Consider the following 23,856-nt stretch of genomic DNA (forward strand, 5'->3'; position numbering starts at 1 on the left):
AGAAGGTTTCAAAGATTTATAATAATGCATGTAACTGTATATGTGTAGTAAAAATTTTATAACATTCTGTTTCAGAAAAATAAAGGTATGATTATATTAACAGGTGCTTTTTATAATATTAGCAATCTTATTCTCTACTCCATACATTTGAAATACTTAATAATTTTTTAAAAACTGGGCACATTAGCACATCTCTATAATGCCAGTTACTCAAGAAGGCTGAGACAAAAGGATCACTTCAGCCTTAGAGTTCAGGGCCAGCTGGGCCACATAGCAAGAATCTTGTCTCAAAAATAAATAATACAAAATACATGTATGAAGATGTGATTAGGAAAACAAAAAGAATAGTGTTACCCTAGATTAGTGATGGGAGGGGAGAGGAGGGGTTGGGGACATAGGAAGGATAGTAGAATGAAACAGACATTATTATTACTATGCGTATATATGTGAATGCATGACCAATGTGATTCTGCAACCTGTATACTCAGAAAAATGAGATATTATTTCCCATCTGATTCAAATGTATGATATGTCAAGGTCATTGTACTGTCATGTGTAACTAAGTAAAACAAATTTTAAAATAAAATTATTTCTATGAAAAATAAACAAGTAAATAAAAATCCCTGTTCTTGTAAATAATCATCCTTACCACAAATATCGCCTTCTAGTATTAGATCCCTCTATATTCAATTTCTTGATTTTGTTTTTCACAGTATCTAATTTATCCCCAGATTACTGATGCATCAATTACATGAAAATTCCTGCATGGAATGAATAGTTTCACATTTGCTGTTGCACACACTTATTTGCCTAAGAAATAGAGGCCATAAAGAGTCTAAATTAAGTACTGTTTATTTTACTTAAGGCTTTAGAAAAAAAACTTTAAAATTAATTTCCTTTCCCATTTACCTCAAGGATTTCTTAGTTGGCTTTCCTTGCCATCTTAATTCCTAGAGCATGAAGATCAAATAGTTTAAGGATCTGTCATGAGACAACTACAGCTAGTTATTTTCAGGTTTAAGGACAAGAGGAAGGGAAAAGTGCCCTTGTATCACTTATTGTAATACCTTTAAAAATATATATCCAAAAAAAATAATCTAGTCAAAATTTGTATTTTGTTCAAAATTAAATGTATTGAAAACAACACACTTAAACAACAATTCAACTTCAACCAGGATTATGGTTTATTCATTTAAAAACAGTCAGCCTCATGCCATCTCCCAAGCCATAAGAGTACTACTTTAATTGCACTATCTGAAATTCCCTTTTGGAAGCTTACTATAAATTTTTCTGTAAGTATCAGGATACAATTCCCTAAAAATGACTAAAATACTATCCATGTGCATGTGACTAAAAGAAAGTGAAATGTAGGTTTCCACTGGGGGTTAAAAAAGAGAACCAACTTTAGAGGGGGGGAGGAGGGGGGATGGGGGGAGGGAGGAAGGGAGGGGCAGGCAGGCACTTTTCTAGCAAAACTAGGGCTCCACAAAAGACAACAGAGCCCTAGGTTAAGAAATCCAGCTTTGCATATCACATGGCAGATCCTACCTGTACAAAGCCTCTACATGGCCCTGGCCAAAAAACCTTATCCATCCTCTCCCCTAACCTCCCAAAACAATGACAGAAAGGCAGCTCTTGACCAAATCAGCACCCTGGCTACCAAAGCATGCATCATAAAAGCTACTTCCCAGAAAGAAACTGCAGCTCTGAAAATTATGAGGCAGACACTGGCTATCCAGAAAAAAATCTGCCAAGCTGTTGTCTGAAATCAGATGAGAAAAGTAATGCCTAATACTCAAATGGTACCAAGTCTGGATTTATTTGAGGGTAGTTACTCCAAACAGATTTCTCACTCCTAGAATGTGTAATAACTAAATAAATATTTTTGCCTTCCCATGCTCTATTTCCCTGGCCCTGGCTCCCCCATCATTGATCAAGCAACACTACTGGGCCTGATGAAATACTCTACTTCTTGCAAAATTCCCCAGGACCTCAACTTTCAGAGATTATCTCCCTGTTCCAAGTAAAATCTGGCTTTCCCAAAGGATATAATTTCCCTAAACTCTCTCCAATAATCTCTCTGCTCCACAAAGGGCCTGGGTAAAGGGTTAGCATTCTCTTGGCTCCGTCATGCTGTTTCCTTCATATGCAGGTCCCTTTTCACTCCATCCTCCTCACACTGCCATCTAGGGACTTCTCAAACACTCCTGTGGATTTATGAAGTCTGTGGCACAAGTTCACAGCCTTTCCTTTAATTGCCACTTTTGTCAAACATCACCCTAGGATTTCAATGTAAGAAATCCTTGAGAGCCACAACTCCAATAACCTCATCTTCCAGTCCATTTTAGCTATTAGTTTACAGGACCATACACTGGATCCAATCCCATCATCACCCAGCCCTCTCTTCCCAGGCCTGACACACCCTTGCCCTGGTTATTTTATGTTCTTCAACCTCACTTCCCTAACATTCACATTTTCTCCAAACTGTGAGTTCATATGAATCTTCTTTCTTCCATATATAGGGTATAGTCCAGGACTTCTTATCACCATCAATTCATTTGCATCCCAATCATTCTGCTCTATCTACCCAGTGAAACTCAGACCCTAGGGCAATACAGTAATTCTTCCTTGACCCTCTACTAGTGAAGGAAAAAGAAAGAAGAAAAAGAAAAAGGTAGAGAAATAAAATGAGGCAGAAAATAGGAAGGGGGCAGAGAAATAAAGGAGGAAAGGAAGAAAGCGGTAGACAAAGGGATAATAAAGGAAAGAGAAGAAGAGAAAACCATACTCCCTTGACGATTACTGAGTTGTTTCACTGTGGATCATTCTTTCTCCTATTTCCCCAAAGACTATCCCAGGTCTTCATAATTCTCCCAAGCTCATGCCGCATTCTCAGGAACTCAGCTATTTTGGTTATGAGTCCAGCATAACATACACTTGACCCCTTTGGTCCACCAGAATCTCTTGTATCTCAACACAAGGTTAACACACTTAAAACAGACTCACTGCTAACTAATACAATTACATTTCCCTGTTTTGTCAAAATATGAGTAAAAGAACAATTATGTAAATAGGTACATTCATGTTTTGTTCTTAGGTATCAACAGGGATCAGGAAAAAACATGCAAAATAAATGTGTGGTGAATGTGAATAAGGTAAAACCATGCAATTAAACCATTCTAAAGGCTCTTACAGGATTGTATTCAAGACTGCTAATTATAATAACTACCCCATAAATCACTCATTTAAAGTGGTAAACCATTTCACCATTAAGAATAAAGATATAGGCAGCTGGGGTGTGGCTCAGCGGTAGAGCACTTGCCTCCCATGTGTGAGGCACTGGTTTCGTTCCTCAGTACCACATACAAAATACATGTATGAAGATGTGTGGTGTCAACATACCTTGTATACAAACAGAGATATGATAAATTGTAGTATGAAGGTGTATTAAGAATTGTAATGCAAAAAAAATAATAATAAGAGCTCATGTATAATAGCATAATTTGGCATGAACATGCTTTATATTCAGAGTTACGAAAAATGGTGGTGTAAATGGATAATTATGAATGTAATGCACTCCACTATTGTCATGTATGTAAGAAATACATTTAAAAAAATAAAGATATTGTGTCCATGTATAACTAAAAAATATTTTTTAAAAAATATTTAATTTATGTTATATATAATATAAACAAAGTTTTAAGAGGAAATTGTCCAAATTATGAGAACAATTCTTATAACTGTATTTGAGAAGTATCTATTTACATAAAATTATTCATATACCAGTATCTAAGTATTCTTATTGAATCAAAGTCCACAAGCAAAACACAATCTGGAGCTTTTTGAGGGATACAAACTTAAAGGGGAGGGAGATAAATCCCTATATTAAAACCTTCATAAAACAGAACACAGTTAATATCAGCAGAAGCAGATAATACAGATTATATGTTTACTATGCGCAAGGTCCTATTCAAAGTGTTTTACATGTTTTAACTAATTTAAATCTTAAAACAATCCACTGGATTAGACTCTTATCACCATTTATCAATAAAGAAATTAAAGTCAGACGGGGTGTGCACACCTGTAATACCAACTACTCTGGAAATTGAGACAGGAGAATTACAAGTTCAAGCCCAGCCTGGGCAACTCAAAATAAAAAATAAAATGTACTGGGGTTGTAGCTCAGGAGTAAAAGCACTTACCTAGCTTGTGTAAGGCCCTAGTTTCACTCCACACATATGAGTGAGAGAGAGAGAGAGAGTGAGAGAGAGAGAAACTGAGGTATAGAGGCTAAGTGCTCTATAGCACACAACTATTACACTTAGATATGAATTCAGGGAGTTTAACTCAGAAAGCAAACTCCCAGTCACCATTCTGTATGGCCTAAAGTCTGTGAATTATTCATTTGTTTAAAGCAGAGTTTTTAACACTTTAGAACACTGGGGGTCTCCTAAACCCATTCACAGAGTCTGCAGGATCAAAACTATTTCCACAATAATACTGTGGTAATGTTTGACTTTTCCACCACGTTAACAATTGCACTAAAGGTATAAAAGCAACAGTGAGCAAAACTGTTAATGCCTTAGCACAAATCAAGGCAATGACACAAAAGCACTCTGTGAATCATTATATTCTTCAGTGGCAAACATTCACAGAAAAAAAAAATTAAAAAGAAACAACATTTTATAAGGATGCTCTTGGTTAAGCAGTAAAAAAAAAGTGCTTTTAATAAATCTCAACCCTCAAGTATGCATCTTTTTCATATTTCATGTGACAAAACAGGGGCAGGCATGAAGCACTTCTGCTGTATAATGAAATACGACAGTTGTCCCTAGCAACAGGACTTGTGGTTGTCCTGAGTTGTGAGCTGAACTGGGTACTTTTTTCATGGAACACAATTTTTACTTCAAGGAATGACTGACAATTTGTGGTTACTGAAACTCACTATTTGGCAGGCATTTTCTTTAAAAAGAAGATGTGAGCCTGTTACATTAAGGGAGGTATTGGGTCTTGAGCCAATCAAAAATTTAGAGAACAGTTGATGTGAAGGCAAAAGACAAAATTTTTTGGTCTGATTTAAATTATGGTCTACAACTGAAAGAAAATTAGAATTATTCTAAGACATTATTTTATTAAGTCTTAAAATGTCCTATCAATCTCACAGGTGAGTGAAATATTATTAGCAACTATTTTCTAAGACTCACACTTGAAACCATGACTGATAAGATTCTTTATGAGATTTATTAGGCTCTTACTTACCTTCATCTCAATAACAGTTTGCAGAGCCTTGGTCTTGGCAGAATCAGGAGCATTTTCAAACCTCCGGTGTATCTCCTATATAAGAGAAGCAAAGGAGAGTCAGTGCCCTCCTCCCCACTATGGTCTTTTTAAAAGGGAAGTGAGGGGCAGGTGTATGTAAAAGATAATTACTCCAACCTTGTCAGTATCTGCCTTATTTCTGAAAGACCAATCCTTGATCAGGGAATCCAGACAGTCTAATCCAATCATGAAGCCACAGAAGAATATCTGACCCTGAACATCTGGTTATTTAAAACTAGTCACACCCCACATAAAGATAAATAAATAAAATAAAGATATTGTGTCCAACTTCAACTAAAAAGTATTTTTTAAAAGTGGGGGGGAGCTGGAGTTGTGGCTCAGTGGTAGAGTGCTCACCTCGCACATGTGGGGCCCTGGGTTCGATCCTCAGCGCCACATAAAGATAAATAAATAAAATAAAGATATTGTGTCCAACTACAACTATAAAAAATATTTATAAAAAATAAAAATAAAATTGGTCACACCAATACCAGTTCCTACAATAGCTGAAACTATAGCAGATTATCAGGGTGGTATGTCTATCTTTCACTTGACTCTAAGACCTATAATCAGAACTCCAAATGATCCAAAAATTAGAAAAGTTCCCTTTCTTACAGGAGAAAATGAAAGCTATTTCAAACAGTCTGCACTGCACAAAGTATTGAAAATATCTGGGTTGACAACATCCTTTCCTTAGTATTCAGCCTCAGAGTTAACAACTACCTGGGTACCTAATGATGAAAATCTCTTGGGTGGGGCTACAGGTAGAAAGAAAAAGATAAGACTGTTGAACAAGTTTCCTAAATAGTTCAGGTTTAGAAAATGTCAGAAAAACACAGATCTTTTTTTAACCTCAGCATTTATCTCCCCCAACCCACAAGGCTTTGCTGCTGAGCTGTATCCCAGCCCTGACCCAAAACCTATAGAGGTCAGGACTGGAAGGAAGATGTAAATGTCTTCAAGGGTCACTCTGAAGTTACCAGACCACCTCAGGCATTTCCCTTGTCAGATTCTGTGAATGTCTCTGAGTTAAAGGGTCAACATTTCCTAAGTACCCAGGGCAACCTCTAGTGACCCCAGGGAATACAGAGATGAATAGTCTCATCTGAATTAAGCATAATAAAAAGGATAATACTTTAGTTATACATTTCACCTAATTTATTCATTCTTGCTTGAGTTGAAAGAATGGTTTGAGAAATCAAAGTATAACTTCTGGGGCTGAGATTGTGGCTCAGTGGTAGAAAAAAAAAATGAAACACTTTAGAACACTGGGGGTCTCCTAAACCCTCGCCTAGCATGTCCGAGGCCCTGGGTTTGATCCTCAGTACACATAAAAATAAATAAATAAAATAAAAATATTCTGTCCAACTAAAAAATAAATATATATAAATACATATAATTATTTATATATGTGTGTATATTTTATATATATATATATATGTATATCTGCAACTTTACTGAGTTACCTTTTCTTAAAAAAAAAAAACTGTCTTAATGAACTCACAGAAGTCCTAAATTATAAACAGTCAACAGATTAAACACCAGTAATTCCTAAACACCTACATGTCTCTTCTGCCTGCTAACACTATACCCCAAATCTTACATGTTTGAGCATTCCCTAACCTGGAAAACTGAAATCCAAAACTTTTGAGTGAAAACAGTAATGCTCAAGTTTCAAGTTCAGAGTATTTATGATTTTAGATTTTCATATTAGAGGTACTCAATTTATGAAGTCTATTATGAATGTGCCAAAATCTGAAAAACTCCAAAATCTAAAAAACTTTTGATCCCAAGCATTTAAGGGATAATCAACCTGTATTAACAGACCCCACCCCTTCCACTATCCCTTTCCCTAATTCCAGTCCTAAATAACTAACTAAGTATCCCACTTGCATGTTTAACAAACATTTTAAACACTTTTTACATGCCCAAGACTAAATTGATGGTGCCTCCAAAGCTGCTCCACCCTTGCAGTTGCTTTGGCCTAAAACCTGAGTCTTATTCATGTCTTCCATTCTCTCTCAAGTCATCAAGAAACCTATCTAGTTAACTCTGTCTTGAAAACATTCCAAAAATCTAAGAATTTCTTGCCATTTTCACTGCTACTATAACAATGATCCACTTTATGCTTTGAGTAGCCCTTGCTGCTCTGCCACTGTAACTTATTTTTTTTTAAAGAGAGAGTGAGAGAGGAGAGAGAGAGAGAGAGAGGAGAGAGAGAGAGAGAGAGAGAGAGAGAGAGAGAGAATTTTTTTAATATTTATTTTTTAGTTCTCGGCAGACACAACATCTTTGTTGGTATGTGGTGCTGAGGATCGAACCCGGGCCGCACGCATGCCAGGCGAGCGCGCTACCGCTTGAGCCACATCCCCAGCCCTGTAACTTATTTTTAAAAGGACACATTTTCTTTCTCTCCTCTCCCCCAACTCCAACCCACCCAATCTCAGCAGAAACAGAATTACCTTTCTTCCCGATCCTCAGCAGAGTTATCTGTCATTGAGCACACACTCACCACAGGATCAAATTAACTTAGACTTTGGGGACAGCACCAGAAGATCTCAGAAATGACTAGCTCCCAGATTAACAAGTGAACTACAACTCTGAAGGAACACATATGTAGCCTTTGAATCACCTATTTAAAACCCCCTGTTCCCTGATGGGCAGAATCACAACCTCCATGACAAGGAGTCTCCTGTGCTTCTTCTTTGCTAGAAAAGTAATCAAACAACTTTTTCCTTTTTCTCAAAACCATGTCCTCATTATTAGATTGGTATGGGGGACAAATACCAAGTTTCTGACAACACTACCAACCAGCATGTTACTTTAAAAAAACAAAAACAAAAACTTTTAATCAACCTCCTCCTCCTGAGTTTGTCCTCCACTGCAATAATATTCTAAACAGAGAACCTTTTAAACATAAATTTGACCTTGTTACTCCTCTGCTCAAAACCTTGTCTTGGCTCCCCATTACGACTTAAAGTAGAGCCAAAGTCTTCTTGGTAGCTTATAAAATCTCATGCCTTATCAATCTTCCCTAATTACTATGCTTCAGTCACAAAGGACTCCTTGCTGCTCCTCAAATATGCTGGGCATGCTACAGTTCCCTGAGACCTTTGCACAGGCTGCCTGAACTCTTTTTTCACTCAACTGCAAAGGGTAGACTTCATCTTCTCCTAGTCATGGCTCAAATGTTTCTTCTACATTATTAGGTTTATTAACTGTGATGATACTAAAACAAACTAAAATGAAGACCCCCTCTGAAATTAAGGGCAACTTCCTGATAACTTTTTTCCTGCATGCCATATTTTCTCATACTGAGAATAAAGCCTAAAAGACTGCCCCCCACCCTCCACCACCGAGGTCCCAAGTCCAGAGAAGGAACTCATGAAGTTAAGAGACTAGGAACTACTTCTCTGCTCTGGCCTGTCTAGCACAGGCTAACTTAAATCTGCATATCTATTTCCTTCCTTATGTCCTAGTTTGCTGCCTCTTATAAAAAGTGTAAGACTGGAAGACACCGCACCACACGACAGAGATCACTGAAGAGGTTCCACTTTATTACAAAAGGTTGTGTGTTTATATAGGTCTAAGGAGAGGTAGCAGGGCTGAGGTAGATAACAGGTTGCCCGTTTATTGGCAAGCTCTTCCATATGTCAGTTCCGGAGCCCAAGAAGTTAATTCTAATTGGGGCTAAGGCTTCCCACCAGCAGGGTTTGAACATTGGGGGGGGGGGAGGGGGGGGGATTCACGCCAGTGAAAGAAAAAAAGAGAAAGAAGGTCCTTAGGCGCCATGTTGGGGTTTTTCTCTGGGGTGCTGCCGCCGTTATATGTTTTCCCAACAAAAAGCTTTCCTGACCCTTCAATTTTCTGAAGATGGAAATTTGAAACATAAAATTTCTTCTATCTTCCTTCAAAGCTGGCTTGAATAAAACCTGTTTTCCTACCAATCTGACTCCAAATATTTGCCTCCCCTCTACTATGGATTTTTTTCCCTTTTTTGTTCCTGCAGACTTCCAAACACCCAAAATAATCTGTAACACCATGAAAGGACTCAAATATTTGTCATGTCAATAGAGAACATATTTTTTTTAAATGACTACAATTCATATGTGAAAACTGATAAGAAGAAAACATCCACAGTACTATAAGGGAATAGGAATTCTGACCAAGTCTACAAGTCTTTTAACATTTCCTCAGGAATACTTGAGAGCTGAAGAATGAATGAAGTTAGAGTACAATTGTAAAAGGAGATAGAAAAACTCACAGATATTCTCAACCAACTAAAATGCAGAAAATGATGGGGCTGGGGTTGTGGCTCAGTGGTAGAACACTCGCCTAGCATGTGCAAGGCCCTGGGTTCGATCCTCAGCACTACATAATAAATAAAAGTATTGTGTCCAACTACAACTAAACAATAAATATTTTTTAAAAATAAAAAATAATAAAATGCAGAAAATGACAAGTGGAAGGTGAAAAGTTGAAACTGCCTGCATGGTACCCATATACCACTGGAAAATCTTCATGAACACCAATGTATACAAACACCCCAGCCTGAAGACTGATGGGTCCACATCAACTACCATTCCTTCCTCCTCTCCTGTTCACTCTTTTTTCTTTAATTGATTATATAATATTTCATACATATAAGATCCCTTCATGATAATCACCCTAATCTGGCTTCTTTTCCTACTCCTCCATTGAAACAACCCATCATATCTGAACTGCTAAATCTAACAAACACATTTCTGTCCCAGCCTTCCTAGAACTCTCAGAAAATCCAAAGTAATGGCTCATTCCCACCTAGATATTTTATTTCTCTTGACTATCATGGTACCACACTCCCCTGATTTTTGTTGTTATTGTTGTTACCAGGGATCGAACCTAGGAATACTCAACCACTGAGCCACATCAACAGCCCTTTTTATTTTTTTATTTTGGGACCAGGGTCTAAGTAGCTTTGGGCCTTGCTATGTTGCTAAGGCTGTTTTTTTGTTTGTTTTAAGAGAGGGGGGGGCTGGGGATGTGGCTCAAGCGGTAGCGCGCTCGCCTGGCATGCGTGCGGCCCAGGTTCGATCCTCAGCACCACATACCAACAAAGATGTTGTGTCCGCCGAGAACTTAAAAATAAATATCAAAAATTCTCTCTCTCTCTCTCTCTCTCTCTCTCTCTCACTCTCTCTTAAAAAAAAAAAAGAGAGAGAGGGAATTTTTTAATATTTATTTTTTAGTTTTTGGTGGACACAACATTTTTACGTGGTGCTAAAGATCGAACCCAGTGTCCCGCATATGCCAGGCGAGCGCGTTACAGCTTGAGCCAAATCCCCAGCTCTAAGGCTGGTTTTGAACTCAAGATCCTCCTACCTCAGCCTCCCAAACTGCTGGGATTACAGGTGTGTTCCACAGGCCTGGCCTCCCCTGATTTTCTTTCTTTTTCCAATTGCTCCCTCTCTGTTTTCTTTGTAGGTTCTTCCTTCTAAATTACACCTCCAAGTCCTAGGTACTCAGGACACTAAGGTGGGAGAATCACTTCAGCCTAGGAATTCAAGACCACTCAGGCAGCCTGGGCAACATAGCAAGACCGTGGCTAAAAATAAATAAATAAATATTTGTTTAAAAACTTTTTTAATATCTTTATTTTGTTTTATTTATTTTTATGTGCTGCTGAGGATCGAACACAGTGCTTCACATGTGTGAGGCAAGCGCTCTGCCACTGAGCCACAACTCCAGCCCAAATTTTAAAATTAGACCTCCATGTTATGTAGCAGTCCAAACCCTATACTTTTTCAAATAAACTCTGAGCTGTACTAGTTGGCTTTAAATATAATGGAGATGCTTCTGGTAAGTATCTAGGCCTATCCTCTGCTCTGATTTCAAGAGTCACATCTCACTGCACATTTCACAGCTCCAGTTAGATGACTAATAAGTAACTCAATTTTTTTTTCCTAAATGCTGATTTTCTCGCTCTTCCCTAGCCCTTCATTTGAGCAGATGTGTCTTCACCGTCTCATTAAAACAATATTGCCATCCCAGTGGCTAAAGCAGAACACAGAATCTCCTTTCCCTCCTTCCAATCTTCATTTCCCACAACCCATTCAACAGTAGATCCTAATTGTTTTATCTCCAAAATCTTCAATCTATCCATTTCTAATCTAGTTTAAGCTTAAATTACTACACAGACTCTACTGAGTTTTCTCCCATTTCTTTTATCCATTCTCAAGATAGCACTGGTGTAATCTTGGCAAAATAGGAAAGAACACTGTGGTACTAATCTGCTTCAAATCCTTCAATGAACTTCCAACTATACTTCTCACTCTGCAAGATCAGCACAATCTGACTATAATGGGAGTTAACAGACTGGCCCTTCTGTCATAGACTATTAGAAAATTACACAATATGCATGAATCAACTGTTTTCAGACACTGGACAACAAGCAATTTGAGAATATGATAACTTGAGAGAAGAGACATAAGGTGATGGCCTGTGGGGCATGATGTAACATGTGGGGCATGCTGCATCTGAAAGGAGGAAACCTAACTTGATGTAGGGCATGCAACATGTGGGGCATGTTGCATCAGAAAAGAGGAAACCTAAATTGCTACCTGCTTCCCAGTCCTGGGGCCATATGTGGCTAAGATAGTGCCTAGAGATCAGCCAGAAGGTGTTGCTTGGGGTGAGGAAAAATCAGACCACCTCCAGGATAGGCTCAGAACTCTCCCCACCCTGCTGACCTTTATCCTGATTGGCTCCTATACATTATATTAGCTGTGTGTTTTTTCTCAATAAATTGAGATCCTGCTTTGACTGGTCTCCCTGACACATCTGATTGTCCTCCAGTGAGGGAGGGCTGGGTGCAGGCAGCCAGACGACCCTTTCCTTTCTGGGTTCGACCTGGTCGGGGTGTGTTCTCCCCAAACTCTCCTGCAGGTCAGGAAGGAAGGGGGGATGGGGCTAAAAACCCTGACAATGGCCCAGACTTGCTGTCTAATACATGACACAAGGAAAGAAAGCTCAGAGACCTTAAGACAAACCAGCAAGTAAGACTTCTAAAAGCAGTGGAAATTTATAGAGCAAAATAACACCAAGAAGAAAGCTCACCAGAAAAGCACTAGTATCTAATCTGGTGGGGTCCCCTTGAGTCTGGCCAAATACAAAGCTCTGCATTCCCAGAAGACTCCACAAGGTCATATGAAGAACTACAGAAAGAACAACTCTCTGGGAGCTGAGCTGAGCAACTGCCTGAACTGCCACAAAAAAATTCAAGTTCCAAAGAGCCAAAGTGGAGTGAACACAGTGACATTCAGCAGAGATACCAGAAAGGTCAAGCCTTAGGAATAGAGCTAAGTTATCTCCAGAGGGAAGTCTATTCTAAACCAACCCTAACAGAGTTTAAAAGCAAGTCTTGAAAAGAACACAAGTAAATTAACTCTTGCAAGGCAAAACTTCATTAAGGGAGACAAAAGAATCAAAGCATTTAAAAACAATTCATCTAAAACATCTATACTATAATAACAGAAAATTACACAATATATAAAGATTACTAAACATATAAAGCAGAAAAATATGGCTTAAAAATCAAGAGACAAGTCATTCGACTGAAATAAACACAGAAATCACAAATATGATAAAATTATCATTCTAGCTAATAAGCTAAGAAATGGTTGAACCACATGAGGAAAATGGGGAATTAAAAGGAAATTTATAAGAAATTTAAAGCACATTTTTGAGAAATGGACCAAACTAAGACACAATATCTAGGGATGGTACTTAGGAATGATATTAATTTGTTAATGGAATATAACTACTGTAATGTTAGGGATACATATATGATGTGTATAATAAAAATCAAAGGTATGGCTGCTACAAAAAGCCAGGATTGTGATTACTTTTAGAAGAAAGAGACAGAGTTCTGACTGGGATAATGTACCTGAGCAGCTTTCTCTTTTCTAGACCTGGGTGGTGGTTACAAGGCTGATGACTTTATAATTTATTCAACTATAACATATGTTTTATACTATTTTCTGTATGTTGTCTTTTTAAGTTTTTAATAATCTCTTGAAACCATCTGCTTATCTTCCATCTCAACACCTAACATATTAGTTCAGAAGGTAATAAACTCCCACTTGCATTTAAACAAACTAGCCAGCTTTCAGTTTGTCTACACTGAATCTAATTTCCATTCTGTAAACAAGGTGATAGACTGGATACATAGTAGATACTTTCTCTTTGTTTTTATGTGGTGCTAAGGATGGAACCCAGGGCCACACACATGCTAAGGCAAGCACTCTGTCCCTGAGCTACAGCCCCAGCCAATACTTAATAATAAAATGAGTATGAACTTTTTAAATATATACACAAAAATAAAATAGACCCTCTAATTTTAATCTTCATATATTAATAAAACTCTATAACCTACACTTTGACATTTCTTATTTGGTAGTTCTATACACACTTGAAAATATTAAAACTGCACAACTTTGAAATACCTCATAATTGAAATTTTTACCTAGTTTTATGACCTTTCCTCTTCCCCATTACCTAATTCCAAACAGGTAAATTCAAAATGCTCTACTTTAAGGGGAAACTAAGTTCAACTATAAATTCTGCAAGCATATAAGGAAAATGAAAAGAAAACAGAAACCATTTGAATAAAAATATCTGTCTGCATATAGTAAGGAACTAGTAAACATTTTAAACCATTCACAGGCATAAAGCTTTCCTAGTGCGACATGTGAAAACCCATCACTCATAGCAACCTTCTATTCAGAGGCCTGCAAATTAAAACTCACTATGATCACAACTTATTGTCAGTGAGGTCATAAATACACTGTCCCACTAAATACATCAACCCTCAGACTCATGCACTGTTAATAATGAAAAGAGATTCTGGTAATAGAATCAAACTATTCAAACTAGTGTAAAAAGAATATACCATTTGTTCACTTCATTTTGCTCCTACTGGCCTGAAATTTTTCATTCAAAAAAATAAAGAACTTCAAAGTAGGGGTAGAATTATCTGGACCTTGTCACATTGTCAACTGTGGTAGACAGAAGAAAATATGTTTACTTTCTCAAGAATAATAAGTAATCTAGAGTTAGAACACAAGTTAGGAACCAAATTTCATATTTCTCTTTTTCTTTAGCAGGCTTTGTTTTGTTTTGCTTTGCTTTTTGGTACTGAGGATTAAAGCCAGGGGCACTTTCCAATGAGCCACATTCCCAGCCCTTTTTATTTTTTATTTTGAGACAGGGTCTCACCAAATTGCCCAGCCTGGCCTTAAATTTGCAATCTTCCCACCTCAGCCACCCAAATCACTGGGATTATAGGCATGTGCCACTGCACCAGCAGTAGTTAGTTCTTTCTTGAAAGTAAGCCAATATTTAATTTTACATCTTGTATGAAAGGAACATTTGTAATTGAAAAGCAGTATTTAGGTCTGAAATTTCTTTTGCTCAAATTTTAGATTTTAGCCTTCCACACTCGAGTCAAGGGTAGAAGCACCAAATGTATGTAAAGCCCTTTCAGTGATTCACTCCTCCACATGTGTTCTGGGTTTGCTCTATTCACAATACAGAGGAGATAAAAATAAAGAAAGGGAAGCTAAATGGGAACCACTTTTTCAGCATTTTCATGAGCCAATGATGAGTAGCATAGTACTTTAACCTTTTGCCTCCAGTAACTTCATTATGCTGGGAAATCATACCTTTTTGCCAAAATAGAAAAGAGATGCCAATGGCACCACAAAACAGAGGAGGAATAATAGCATGAATAAATGTAGCATTCAACTATTCTCATTTCAAAAATCACTACAAAAGATGGCAGCAGTCGAGCTCAGCAGCTCAGGAGGGTGAGGCAGGAGGATTGAGAATTCAAAGCCAGCTTCAGAAAAAAAAAAGAGGCATTAAGCAACTCAGCTGAGACCCTATGTCTAAATAAAATACAAAATAGGACTGGGATGCTCGGAGGTCAAGTGCCTCTGAGTTCAATCTCTGATAAACGCCCCCTCGCATAAAAAGATCAAACTAACTTAGGAACTCCCTTTTCTTTTTTAATTACACCTATTCATTGTCAAAATATTTTACCTATTGCTTTTCTCTATATAATCACTATTTTTTCCCTCAGTCTCCCCTGTTTATACCTTCCAGCAGCAAGTAAAACAGAAAGGCATTCCTCAAATGTTCTAGTTATATTCAGAATTCCTAACCTAGAACCTACTCAAACATGAAACTTTTAACCTTAAACATTCTATAAACTCTAACAAGAAAGCAGTTATACTAACAAGGTTTGTTGATTAAAATATTATATTAACAAAAAAAAACTAGCAGAATGCAATAATGGTTTTAAATAAATCTGTATTTTACCCATCACAAGAGTTACCTACATTTTTAAGAACTGGAGCACACACATAGGTTTGAAATATATTATTGAATTGGCCTAAAGACAATACCTTTAGATGTGAATACAGATTAAAGATCAAAACATTCCATACCAATTTGGATATTCTCTGCCAACAGACTAAGAACCAAAGTTTAGATTTCAAACTTGGTGTGTCAACAGAATCACCTACAAAGCTTGTTAAAACTCTATTTCTGGGCTGGGGTTGTGGCTCAGTGGTGGAGCGCTTGCATGTGTGGGGCACTGGGTTCAATCCTCAGCATTACATACAAGTAAATAAATAAAATAAAGATGATATATACATATTTCTAAGCCCTACCACTAACCAAATCTGACTTGTAATTCAGCATTTGTCCAATAGATGGCACCACGCTTTTATCAATCAAAGGAAAGGTGCTACAGCAAAACAACAACAACAAAAACTAACAGTAGTAATCAAACAACACTGTAATTTCAACATAAACAAAATACAATGGTTAATTGAAATTTTACTTTTTCCTCTTTGGCTTTATAGGGAGAATTATTTGCTGCTATCTACAGAATCATGTTCATAAACAAAACAAAACTTTTAACAAGTCATACCATAAATATTACCACATAGAACTGTTATTTTAATGCTACTATATTTCATCAAATCTAAAATGCCACTGATTATAAGACACAACACTATTTTATGTGCTGGAAAGAAATGGGGGGAAATGCATCAAAATAAATCCTGACACAATTTTTTATTATTTAATTTTTTTAATGCTGATTGTAAGAATTCCAATTTCTCACTTAATTAAAAATAATTTAATCAGACATTATTAACTGTTTTCATAAATTTGTCTATATTTGGCTACTCTGTTTCAATGCTGATTCACAGAATATTTCTGAAGATACAAAACAAAATTAAAGCTAACATGAGAAATATTAACAATGCTTATACATCAATTAGAGTGGTGACAAAATGAACATTTATGAGTATACCTTTGAGTACACAGGCAAATAAATCAGAACTGCTGCTTTACTGACAGTAACTATAAAATCCTATCTAGTATTAAGCCTTAACTCATGAGTCATACTAACAATCACTCACTTAACCTAGATTAAATTCATTGCTAGACTTTCTTGTTCATGTCTGCTCTCTCCCTGCCATCCCACACAATATTCTCACACAATAAGAGTAAGTTTGAAAAGCTAAATCAGCTCATAATCCTCTTAATTAGACAAGTGGAATAGTTTTTCTCTGGCACTTTGAAGAAAATTGTCCTATTATCCGCAAGGATCTTGAAGGCAGGAACTTCGCCTCCTAGAGGGCATGGATTTAACTTTGTTCACTGTTATCTCCTTATTTCTTTGCACATGGTTTGTATACAAGAAATGTCTGATGAATGGAATGAATTAATGAATCTAACTCTGGATACTTTCCCAACTTCTCATCTCGTCAAGCCTTCTCCTTGTATAAGATGCTGCTCTTGGCCTTTCTCCTGTTCCCTCAAAACTTCCCACCAGGCCTTTGAAACTTGTTAACCTCTTTTAGAGAAATGATTTTACCAAACTGCTCAGCAAGGTTGACTTCTTCTGTTTCTTCAGATCTCTACTTTTTAAAGGGCACTTTCTCAAAGACATGTACCTTGTTTAAAAAAATTCCCCTTCCTAAACATAAATATTGTAACTACACCCATATCATTTATTTCATTATGAGTTAAGTGTCTCACCAGATTTTTTAATTCTAGGAAGACAAAGACCATGTGTTCTGACAGAAAAAAAAATGTATATTCAGTGCCTATTCCAAGATGAAATACATACTACAGGCTTAATAAATGTTAGATGAGTGAGAGAGAGACGGAGAGACAGAGAGATTGATTCAGACACACAAAGGGCTTCCTGCGTCTTACTGCTTTGGAAATAATCTTTATGTAACAGTCTAATCACGTTACAAAACTTTACCCTAAAATATCATTATAGCTTTAGATTACATCTTCTACCCAAACATGTTTAACTTTTTAAGGTTCTTGCTATGGTAATAAGTCTTAATTGTCAAAGATTTTATTAAAATCTTTTTGCTTACATTTTCTTCTAATGTTTTTATTTTTAAAAAATTAGCTCTTTAGGGGGCTGGGGTTGGGGCTCAGCAGTAGAGCGTTCACCTAGCACAGGCGGGACCCGGGTTTGATCCTCAGCACCACACAAAAATAAAGGCATTGTGTTGTGTCCATCTACACCAAAAAAATAAACATTTTTTTTTTTTATTAGCTCTTTAGGGCTGGGGTTGTGGCTCAGTGGCAGAGCACTTGCCTCATACATGTGAGGCACTGGGTTTGATCCTCAGCACCACATAAAAATAAGCAAACAAAATAAAGATATTATGTCCATGTATAACTAAAAAAATATTTTTAAAAAATTAACTCTTTGGGGCTGGGCTTGTGGCTCAGTGGTAGAGCGCTTGCCTAGCATATGTCAGACCCTGGTTCAATTTTCGGCACCAAGTAAAAATAAATAAATAAAGGTATAAAAATTTTGAAAGAATTTTTTAAAAATTAGCTCTTTATTTCATCTGGCATTTAATGTGGTATAACTAAGATGAGTGTTTTCCAAATGACGGCTATTATACTCAATTCATGTCATCTTTAGATTAACTCTGGGTTCAATTCTGTTTCCTTGATATAGTTATCTACTTATGTGCCAGTTCCACACATTTTAATCCAATGGATCATGTATCATGATTTACTTAGGTAAGTCCACCTGCATTGTTCTCACAAATAAACTGCAAAACTATTTGGGCATGTTTCAAGAATATTCCCATTGCAGTTCTGCTACAGTTATAGATTTGGGGGAAGCTGACATATTTATATTAGTGTTTCTAACTATACAATAATAAAAATCATGCTCCATCCTTTTCATTAATGATGCTATTTATTCAATTTCCTTATCTACCTAACATTTCCAAAATAATGCCAAATACTAATAAGAACAAACCTCTTTGACCACTTCCTAACTTCAGTAAGCATTTCCAGTATGTGATCATCAATAAGCATAATACTGTCTACTAGTGTGAAATATGTGTTTTCAAGTACATTTATTGTGCTATTGTTTATTTAAAAGAGTATATAAAATATCATTCAATTATTACTTTATTAAGAGTTTATTTGAACTGATTGTCAAAATACATAACATTTTACAATAGCCAACAAACACCATGAGATTCTCTTTTCCTTTCACCTAAAACAAATAAAATTATGTATTAAGTCATCCTATCATTCCTGAAATAAACTCCTTTTGGTCATGTAGTATTTTCCTTTATCATAATGCTAACCCTATCTGCTAATATTTTATTATAATGTTCATATCTAAATACATAAGCAAAACTGGTTTGAAGGAGTTCGACATTGTGGTTTCCTTTATTTTTCTACATGGGTCTCACTATGTTGCCCAGGCTGACCTCAAATCCTGGGCTCAAGTAATCCTCCTGCCTCAGCTTCCTGAGTAGTTGGGACTACAGGTGCATATAATAACATAACCTTGGAGGTTTGGTTTTGACCTTTATCCATTTTGGGAGGAGAGAGTTATCCTTCTTTCTTTAAATAGATTTAATTATCTCTGCCAATATTTCAATTTATTCAACAAGCATTTATTAACAAATACTGTGGACTTGTCAGACACTGGCACTATACACATAAAAAATGATTTGTGTTCCCATAAAACTCATATGTTGAAATCCTAATCCTCAGTGTGATGGTATGAGGAAAAGGGGTTAATTAGGCTTTGAGGATAATCCTATTCATGGGATTAGTGCCCTTATAAAGGGGACCTCTCTTGCCCTTTGTCACCATGTGAGAAGGAGGTCACAGGGAGATGACAGCAGTCTAAGAGAGAGGAAACAGGTCCTCATCAGACACTTGTACCTTGATCTTGGACTCTCCAACCTCCAGAACTGTAAGAAACAAGTGTTGCTGTAAAAGCCACCCACTCTATAGTAATCTTTGTCATAGCAGCCAAGACTAAGAAAATATATAACCCTGGTGCAAAATATTATGTGAACAACAATAAAGAAATACATACGGAAGTGTACATATGTATGATCTATATCTATCTATCTATATATATACACACATATATATATATATATATATATATATACCAAAGCTACACAGGGAGACTTCACAGAATTGAAACCTAAAAATCTTAAAGGCAAGTATGAGAAACAGAAAGGAGAATAAATATTCCAAAACTTTTTTGTGAAGAAATCATTTACACTTGCTCTCCAATAATTGTAAATAGTATGTTTACATTTCCTATAAGATGATGCTATGTTACTAATGGCAACCTGAAATTGTGTATTGGTATGATTATTAGCAAGGCCTACATTTCTTCCCACATTATGTACATAAGACTTAGTATTTGTAGATTTTCTTGTTTTTAAAAACTCATCCTTAATTCTTGGGTTTTCCCATTACTCTTTCAAATTTACCGTATTTCTTATTGTTCCCTGCCAAATAACACTGTGGCTTTCTACAATCTTTAGCTATTCAGCATTTATGAACTCCAAAACTCAAAGAACTAGCACAGGCTGAAATATTTAGAACAAGACAAGCAGCAAAAATTTAACATTCACATTTCATCATGATGCTGGTATAGTTTTCATGTTGCATGGTCTCTTTGAGATTATGAGAATTTCTTCAACACTGATCTACAGCCAGGCTCTGAGCTATCTTATTAAATTATAAAGTCTTGAATGTAAACTGAAAGAAACTCAAGATTTTTTGTAACATGGTATCTGACAGAAAGTCTCCTCAGACAATACATTATGGTAATTTGAAGAGTGCAGTATGTACATAGCTGAGATTAATCGTAAAATAGTACATTTTGCTTGTAGTATAAACTGGCCCAACCACTCTAGAGGACAAGTGTATTGAAATTTTGAAAATGTACACACCATTTAAGCAAATTTCTTTCTATGAATTTACCCACCCCCCCAAAAAAAATTGAAAAACATACATGGATATATAGTTAAGAACATTCATTCAGTGCATCAGTGTTTTATAATACTGAAAATTGCAAATTTTCAACAGGAAAAGATGTTCAAATAAATGCAATGAAATATTATGAATTTATGTGAAATTACCAAAATCTGTAAGAAATGATGGAGAGAGATGGACAAGGCAATTTATGGAAAAAAAAATAAGATATCATATTATGCTTAGTTGTACTAAAACAGCAGGCATTAGTTAAATGTATATACTAATAAAAATTTTATTTATCTATAAAAGTTACATTTAAATAAATTTAAAATTAAGTTCCTCAGTCACACTAGCCACATTTCAACCGCTTAAAGAGCCACATGCAGCTATTGGCTACCATTTCTGACAGAGCAGATATGGAATATTTCCACCATTATAGAAGTAAGACTGAATAGAAAAAGAAACAGAAATAATGAAAGAAATATATGTAGGAAAAAAATGACTGCAGTGACTCAGAAGTATGAAACATGAGGATTACAAATTGGAAGCCAACCTGGGCAACTCAGATTCTGAATCAAAATAAAACATAACAAGGTCTTGGAATATAGCTTAGTGGCAGAGCACCTCTGGGTTCAATCCAGTACAGGGGAGAAAAAAACTGGAAACATTTAAACAACAAATAACAACTTTTAGTTTTTAAGTTTTTGCTAATCTTATTTTCTAAATTTAAAAATAATCAACTACAATGGATTTTCTATGTACTAAAATCAAATTTTTTAAAAAACAATGAAATTTTTAGAAAATAAAATGCCCCAGCTATAAATAAAGATTGCAGATTAATTTTTTTCTTTTTTTTACAAAAGGGGAAATTATGGAACAAACTACAAACTTAGAGAAGTATTTTTTCAATTACTACTTTGCTGCTTTGAAAATGTCTTTTTAAAAAATATTTTTTAATTGTCAATGGACCTTTATTTTCTATTTATTTATATGTGGTACTGAGAATCAAACCCAGTGCCTCACACATGCTAGGCAAGCACACTATCACTGACCCACAATCCCAGCCCATATATCATTTTTTTAAATCTCTTTCTTTGCAATTTATTTAAAAAGGGATTACTGAGACCCACTAACAAAGTTTGGGGATTTTGCCCTGTATCCAAATGTGAGTTATCTTAAATCTGACCATAAGTTATTATAGCTATTAATTTATTTTAACGTAAGATGAATTCTTCTTATGCTTCCTTAAAATGAAGCATTACCTAGAAAAATGAAAAAATATCAATAGTCACACAGATCAGCTCAAATCTGAGTTTCCTCTCAAAAAATAAGTAAGAGTGTGTCTCTATGTCATTCTTTCCATCTGAGCCTCCATGGTAGCAAATGATTTTTATCTCACATCTTTTATAGCAAGGCAACAGTTTCCATGGAAACCACAAGGCAAACATCCACTACTGCTTCCAAGGACATTGTAAATACACGTAAACTAAGGTAACAGCTTACTTTCTCTTATTAATATTTTAAAATTCAACAATAGTTAGTTACTGCTTTTGTTGTGTTGTCTCTGTGAATAAATCTATAGGTAAGTAATTCTATGCCCCTCAAGCATCAACCAGCCTCTAGAAATCAGGTATGTGTGCAGTGAAGGGCAGGAGGTTCCAGAAAGCTGTGCAGCCAGTATGTATTCCAGATGATGTCATCTCTTACAAGACAGCAAATCAGAATGGAAATCAGTGAAGCACTTTAACAAAAAAGACAAAACCCCCTTCCAATAGCATGGTAGAGCATATAAATTTAACTAGGCCAAGAAGCTGATTAAAATAAGGGGGAAAAGGCAAAAATAAATCACAACCGAAGAAGTAGTCACTCACCTCTCTCAACATATTGTTTTCTTTTTCCTTCTGTTCCAAAAGGCTTTCTAGGTGGTGGACATGCATCTCTGCCTCTGCCAGCCGTCTTGTTCTTTCATGGTCTTCCTCAGTAGCCTTGGCAGACAGACCTTTGCTCTGCAACATCTCCAAAAGCTTCTTAATGGACTCATCCCGAGCATTTAAGGTTTGCTTCTGCGTCTCAATACGAAGCTCCATTTCCTCCAGGGTCTTTCGTAGAAGGAACAGCTCTTTGGCCTGCCGCTCATGCTCAGCATGCAGCCTCTGGAAGTTCTCTTCTGTCAGCTCTGCTACACAAGGTTCACCTGTCCTACTGCTACTGTCTTGCTGAAACAACTGATTCAGGTCCCTCTGGATCCGCAATTCATCCTGGAGAGCCTGGATTGTCATCTGCATGTGCTAGAACCAAGACAAAAAGAAAAACCCAAATCAGCTTTCCCCCTCAAGTAGCAAAAACAGAGCAGCTTGGGAGGAGCTGAAAATAGCTACAAGGTCTGCCTTCAGCAAATCAGGATTCAACTTATTCTGTTTTATAGTTTCTTTAAAAACAACTGAGATAATCTGCAAAATGTCAGTAATTCAACTTGCATTTACTCTCAACATGAAGTATTCTACCACTGAGCCACATCGATAGCCCTTTTTATTTTGAGACAGGGTCTTGCTACATTGCCAAACTGACCTCAAACTGCTCAGCCTTCTGAGTCATTGGGATTACAGGTGTATGACACTGCAACCGGCTCCAACATGTGTACTATTAATTTCGATTTTACTGACAAGGACACTGAGCTTAGGGAGGTTTAAGTAACCTAAGAACACATGGTGACAGAACTGGCTTCAGAGAATCAGTATCTTAATACATCTTTTTTTTTTTTAAGATCTATTTTTTAGTTATAGGTGGACATAATATCTTTATTTTTATGTGGTGCTGAGGATCAAACCCAGTGCTTCACACATGTTAGCTAGTTAATACATCTTTTTATTGAGAATCTTGATCTTCTACAGTTGTTAAAAATCTTTAAAATATGCTGGCATTTAAATGCACTTTAAGAATCATATTCATAAATTAAAATTAAAATACCTAATAATTTATTATAAGTTTATTCTTAGTAAGAAAAAGTAGTGCTTTTTAAGCATTAGAAGACTACTTGCTAATAAAATAATACCCCAGCTGGAAACTATTTTAAAAAGCTGATGTCTTTGCATTAAAAACAAAAAACTGGGGGTTGGGGTTGTTGCTCTGTCACAGAGCACTTGCTTATTGTGCCAAGGCCTGGTTTCAAGCTTCCAACCCAGTACTGCAAAAAATAAATAA

At 36.3% G+C, this 23,856-nt stretch overlaps 1 protein-coding gene across 5 annotated transcripts in view; it reads right to left on the reverse strand.

Annotated features, from left to right (window-relative positions):
* The window catches only part of Erc1 (ELKS/RAB6-interacting/CAST family member 1), a 522,872-nt gene that overhangs the window by 405,817 nt on the left and 93,199 nt on the right, over window positions 1-23,856 (reverse strand). For all 5 annotated transcript variants that reach the window (XM_077798217.1, XM_077798220.1, XM_077798218.1 and 2 more), the window contains exons 3-4: window positions 22,527-22,943; window positions 5,260-5,334 (exon numbers count right to left, since the gene is read on the reverse strand). In XM_077798217.1, the coding sequence (XP_077654343.1) occupies window positions 5,260-5,334; window positions 22,527-22,943 (492 nt within the window). The remainder of the gene's footprint in view (window positions 1-5,259; window positions 5,335-22,526; window positions 22,944-23,856) is intronic.

This window comes from Urocitellus parryii, chromosome 5 (genome assembly GCF_045843805.1).
Source record: "Urocitellus parryii isolate mUroPar1 chromosome 5, mUroPar1.hap1, whole genome shotgun sequence".
Taxonomy (NCBI): Eukaryota; Metazoa; Chordata; class Mammalia; order Rodentia; family Sciuridae; genus Urocitellus; species Urocitellus parryii.